Source organism: Equus asinus, chromosome 6 (genome assembly GCF_041296235.1).
Source record: "Equus asinus isolate D_3611 breed Donkey chromosome 6, EquAss-T2T_v2, whole genome shotgun sequence".
NCBI classification, from domain to species: domain Eukaryota; kingdom Metazoa; phylum Chordata; class Mammalia; order Perissodactyla; family Equidae; genus Equus; species Equus asinus.
This window is the reverse complement of record NC_091795.1, coordinates 20,991,172-20,997,217: the sequence shown is the minus strand read 5'-3', so window position 1 is coordinate 20,997,217 and position 6,046 is coordinate 20,991,172. Positions and strand designations below refer to the sequence as shown.

Genomic DNA, 6,046 nt, shown 5'->3' with positions numbered 1-6,046 from the left:
ATGCCCATTAATCCATCTCAAAGTGGGAAGGCTCCTAAACTTAATTAAGTACAAGGAGTGAGGGAGAGAGTGTGTTTGTGTGTGTGTATCTGTGTGTCCTCCACGTTGTCCCAAAGATCCTAAATGAAAACATTCTTCTAACGTAGGAAAATCTCATATTTTAAAATTGACATTATCTGCATAATCGTTGTCAGAAAAACAATGTTTATTTGCATGATGACACATTTGCAAAAATGTGTCATAGTTTGCTACCACTTGCCCTTCCATGAACTGGAGACTTATTTCAGTTTACCCTCTACCAGAAGTTACCATCAATCCTCTTTTTTTTTTTTTTTTTAACATGGTTGTGAAATCAGTTAACCAAAGGGGAAATTTCTCAGCTCTGCACTTCTGCTTTTGAAGACCATAAAACAGTGAGGGAGAAATTGGTAGTCAGACACTTCTTCGAGGCACGACAGGCCACTCCAGGATTCTGTTCTCTCCAGCCAGTCTTCAGTGCTCAGGTACAACTTTAACTCTTCCTTATGACTAGGTTCTAGGGGAGTCTCTCTGTCTTTCCCCCTCCGTCTCTTTCTCTCCTTCCCTCCCTTCCTCTATATCTCTTCCAAAAATGCCCGGTATACCATTATGCTATGACTTGTGACATAGCCTGGGAATGAACACTGCCTATCTAGCAGCTGACACCTGAGAGATTGGTGTCAAAGTCTCTGCCCCAGATCTCCTAACAAATACACTCCTGATTTGGGTTTAGTTTGGCAAATGTTTTCCTCTGGACCCAAAGGAAGGCTCTTTCATGCATTCACTCATTCATTCAAACATTATTTCTTTGTATGCCTACTATGTTCTACTTGCTGAGGGAAACTCACATATGAAGGAAGCCCTCATGGGGACTGGCATGGCAAGTGGTCACTCAATTTCTCCTCTTTACACAGGTTTCTGAGGCAGCCATGGCAGCAGTACCCGACACCAGTGACATGATGACTTACTGCAGGTAAGTGGGGAGACTGAGACTAGTAATGTGAGCTGGGTTCACCTTTTAACAGTGGGCTGTAATCTGTGCTTGGAGACCAGATTTGTCCCCCAACCTCTCCTTATAGTGACGACGAGGGTTCCAAGTTGACCTGGGGTGAAGACTGATTTCTCGCTGCAAATCCAGCCTTGAAACCCATAGGCCATCCAGAGGTTGTTTCTGCAGGGCCTTCCTGCAGATGGCAAACAGGAAGAAAAGATTCCAAGTGGCCACTACAGGGGACCTCTTGGCAAAGTGTGGCTTGACTGCAAGGGAAAGCTCAGATTTCAACTGGGCTGGAAGTTAGGTCTCAGGATCCAAAAGGAGCACCCGGGGTACCTGCCCTCCCTCCTACCCTGTTCCGTGTATATCACTATGGAATTTGCCAACTTCAGCAGCTTTAAGGGGCATGCTGTTTGCAGACTCCTATCAACAGTGAACACTCTTTGCAGGGAAGGAAAAATAAACTTGTCTAGGAGATGTAACTGAGCAATCTCTCTTTTTTGATACAGCGGCAATGAGAATGACCTGTTCTTTGAGGAGGATGGCCCAAAACAGATGAAGGTGAGACCATGGGCTTAGCTCCCAACTCTCAGAGGGGCTGTGACACGGGCATCAGAAAGCCCACGTTCTGGTTTTGGGTCTGCCTCTAACTTGCGACATGCTTGGGGTAAGCCTCTTAACTTCTCTGGGCTTCAGAGAGGAGCATTTGTTGTTAGCACCTCGGTTACCTCAAATGCCACTTCCACCTCTCTAATGTCAAAACAGGAGTTCTCGGGCCTGACCAGCTTGACACACTCACTCCCTTGGTCTCTCCACAGGGCAGCTTCCAAGACCTGGACCTCAGCTCCACAGGAGATGGGGGCATCCAGCTTCAATTCTCCCACCAACTTTACAATAAGACTTTCAAGCATGTCGTGTCAATCATTGTGGCTATGGAGAAGCTGAAGAAGATACCCGTTCCCTGCTCACAGGCCTTCCAGGATGATGACTTGAGGAGCCTCTTTTCTGTCATCTTTGAAGAAGGTACTTAATGAGAGCTGAGGGCAGACAGGAGATCTTCAGGCATTTCCTTCTTACTCTCCAAAACTCAATAGTCAACTAAATTCCCCCAAAGCTGAAGCCCTTTAAAAGTAGAAGGCCAAGTGATGAGAGGAAAGCAGAGAAGCCTAGAAGCCAAATTAATCATCCCTTGAGTTGAAACTATTCTTAAAGTAAGACCTTGATAACTACTCACATTTGCAAATCTCTCCATCATTCTCAGAGTGCTTTCACTTACATTATTTCCTGCAAGTCTCACTGTGTCCCTGTTGGGCCAGTGTTATTGCCATCGCCATTCTACATAAGGAGCTCTATTGATGGTAGACAGCAAGCAATCGAGCTGAAGCTTGAATCCACATCTTAAGGTGCCAGGTCCAGTGTTCTTACCCACCTCAACTTCCTTCCCACCAATGTTATAATCGAACCTTGGCTGCCATGCTCAGATGTCGTCCAAGCAACCAAATTCTGCTGCCTCATATCATCAGGCCTGTCCTTCTGATTTTCACTCTAAACAATATATGTATTCCACATTTCAGAACCCATCATCTGTGACAACTGGGATGATGATTATGTGTGTGATGCAGCTGTGCATTCAGTGAACTGCAGACTCCGGGACATATACCATAAATCCCTGGTGCTGTCCGGTGCATGTGAGCTGCAGGCTGTCCACCTCAATGGAGAGAATACAAACCAACAAGGTAACTGGGGACATCTTGATTCCTTACTTGTTCGCCTGGCAGCTTGCTAATTCTCGAGATTTTTCAACAAAGTAGAACGTTAAGACAAATTATCAACACAAGTGAGAAAACATACAATAAAGAACATGTAAACTTGTGGGTTTGGTCCTAGCAATAACACCAGATTGATTGCCTTAGCACATTCATTTTTCAGCAAGAGATGTGACTCTGAGACATTAGACTGCTCAAGTATACCCAGGATCATTGTCCAGCCAAGTCATTTAATGATAGTCCAATGTCACTGCTTTGACTGGAAAGGGGTCATTTGATGGAAATGACTTAACTGCCAGTGGGTTCTTTTTTTCCTGTTGTTGAAGTGGAAACCAGCATGGTGTAGAGATATTAGTCCATCCTCATTCTCAACTCTGCCCCCTTATACCCTGACATCCTCCCTGCCTAAAACCAGATGGTTCCTTAAAGAGAAATTTTACTGACAAGGAACTTATATCTCTCTACTGTAATTGGCTATTGTTTCAAAACTGGGGAGCCCATGAGTTGAGGGTATCTGCCTGGTATCTTGTCACTGTAGCTGAACTCTGCATGCAAGACTGTGCCCAAGGGAACAGTGAAAAGGAGCAGCCTGTTCTCTTCCAAGGCTGCTGACTTTAGAGACAGGTATCGCTGGGGGTAAACTTTCTGCTCTCAGCCAGACCAGGACAATCCTTTTTCTCTAGAACCGAGTTGTAGGCATGACCTTGGGGCCTCCAAGTGAGACCGCAGTGACTAAGGAAGGTTGAAATGAGCGTCTCTCTTTGGAGCCTCTCTTCCCAGCTAAGACTCTCATTTCCCAAGATCTGCCCACTTGCAGCTCTATGTTCCTAAAATAGATTTGTGCCTGATTTCTTTCAGGAGCCCAGCTTGATCTCTTTTCTTGCCTTTCACATTGATCAAAGCATTCTGCTCATGTGGGTGGGCACTTCACTGGCCATTGACAAGAAGGCTTCCTGTTTTACTTCAGTTGTTAAAAATTAGACCTCTAATTCTTCATTGCCACTGTGATGAAGCTCTGAGAAACCCCTAGACATTTTGGGATGGAAACTTGAATCAACCAACTGGCCGTGATATTGTCTGTGAGAAGCCAAGTTATCCTATCTGTTAGGCCATAGGAACCCGAGTGTGGGTTTCCACAGAGGATGCTAAATTGTAGGAGTCCTGGGTTTGGAGTCCAATTGTTTGGCCAACCCTGCACTCTTATGTGTCCCTGACCACAAGGCTCCTCTCCTTTCTCCAGTGGTGTTCTGCATGAGCTTTGTGCAAGGAGAAGAAGAGACTGACAAGATACCTGTGGCCTTGGGCCTCAAGGAAAAGAACCTGTACCTGTCTTGTGGGATGAAAGATGGGAAGCCCACCCTACAGCTGGAGGTGAGTGAATACCAGGGGCTGTAGGCCCTTCTCAGGCTTCTCTGAAGCACCCCTAGCCATCCCTTACTTCCAAGACAACCACCTTCTCCCCTCAACATATCTGGGAGCAGACGTATTTGACAATTTTGCATAAATGTAAATAAATTTAACGTAAGTGTTAAATGCATGCAAATTTCACTCCTACTACAGAAAATTAATTCATTTTATTGATGTTATTGTGTCCTACGATTGTTACCATCCAAATGATTATACAATATTACGGTTGGAAGGATTATATATTGTCAGTGTTGCTCCATTTGATAGATAACACTTTGGGAAAATAATAAATTCAAGGGACCTCAGCCCCCAGCATTCTCAGCAAAACCTTCAATTGCAAGTTCAAAGTCACTCTGGCCAGGGCCATAAGGAAAAGTCCCTGGAAAGTAGATAATCCTAGAAGCTTTAACATAATTTACACTTTTTAAAAAAAATCTCTGCTAAGTTATGCTCCTTAGCATTTGATACTAACTTTCAGGAAGTATAAGAGATCCTTTAGTCATCACACAGAAAGTTATGGTCAGAAAGATAACTCAGGAGTCTAGCTCCTGTTCCTGCATGCTGCTCATCACTTTCCTTTCTAGCTGACTCAGAGAACACCTTTACCAGAGTGTCTTTGCCCCTTCCCTCATAAAACTTCTTATTTATGTTTTTCTGCAGACAGTAGACCCCAATACTTACCCAAAGAGGAAAATGGAAAAGCGATTTGTCTTCAACAAGATGGAAATCAAGGGCAACGTGGAATTTGAGTCTGCAATGTACCCCAACTGGTACATCAGCACCTCTCAAGCAGAAAAAAAACCCGTCTTCCTAGGAAATACCAGAGGCGGCCGGGACATAACTGACTTCATCATGGAAATCACCTCTGCCTAAGAATACTACATCCAGAGAGTCCACATGTGATGAATAAAGCTTAAGGGTGGCAGAGGGGAATAGAAGGGTTTGAACATGCTGCAGGCTGCACTTCACTGTTGTCTAATCAATGCCCAGCTGCCTTCCCTATATTAGTGCTAAGGAGAGCTCCTGCCCAGCAGGCGGGTGGAGCAGCCCCGTCTCCCAGAGCCAATCCTCAGACCCCCTCTGCTGAGCAGGGCCTCTCTCACCTCTGCTACTCACTCAAAGTCAGCCTGGTGGAAACTTCTGCACTTCAGTTCAAAGAAACCCTCTGTCGTTTGCACCCAGCTTCTGATGAGCAACTGCTTAATTATTTATTTATTTATTTATTGGTGGGTTAGTCTATTTAATTTAATTCAAGGTGGCCAGGAAGCAGCACTGTCTGTGAATGAGCCCAATCTTCAACATCTATGGAACCAGTTTAATTTGGACTAGTGTACCATGTTTATACCAAGTCCTTTTACCAAGCCTGAAAATATGTCAGCTCAGATTATTTAAATAGGAATATTTATGAGGAAAGAAGCATGATCACACTGTTTCAATGATTCTGAAATAAATTTTGCGGAAAAAAAAAATTGCTCTCCATGTGGTAATTGACTTTTCTGGGACCTGACAAAGAAACGAAAAGAGAATTGGGACCATGAGAGCTCTCCTTGGGGAGCTGGAAGCCCACTCCTCATGACTGAGCACTACAAAGTACCAAGGAAAATCACTGGCCAGAAAAGACAAGCCTCCCTACCCCTCCCCTTCAGTTCTGTTTTTCAACAAAAGGACATTTGATGCACAATGGTCATAAAACAGGACCAGGTGACACATTACAAGGAGTAAGGGTGGGTGGTAACAGCTTCAATGATTTCTCTATTCAGTTATTCAACAAACACTTACTATACAAATGCTAGGTCCTAGAGGCTGGAAGTACAGAAACAAGAAAGGCAGGTAGGAGAGGCAGATGCATACAAGCAAAAAT

General features: G+C 44.4%; 1 protein-coding gene across 1 annotated transcript; it reads left to right on the top strand.

Annotated features, from left to right (window-relative positions):
• The first annotated feature begins 383 nt into the window (after positions 1-383).
• LOC106838557 (interleukin-1 beta) lies at positions 384-5,654 on the top strand. Its single transcript, XM_014852743.3, has 7 exons — positions 384-503; positions 933-991; positions 1,522-1,573; positions 1,831-2,035; positions 2,587-2,748; positions 4,019-4,149; positions 4,846-5,654. Exons 2-7 carry the CDS (start codon positions 948-950, stop codon positions 5,056-5,058), a joined length of 807 nt encoding a protein of 268 aa, XP_014708229.1. The 5' UTR covers positions 384-503; positions 933-947; the 3' UTR covers positions 5,059-5,654.
• The last annotated feature ends 392 nt before the right edge of the window (positions 5,655-6,046 follow it).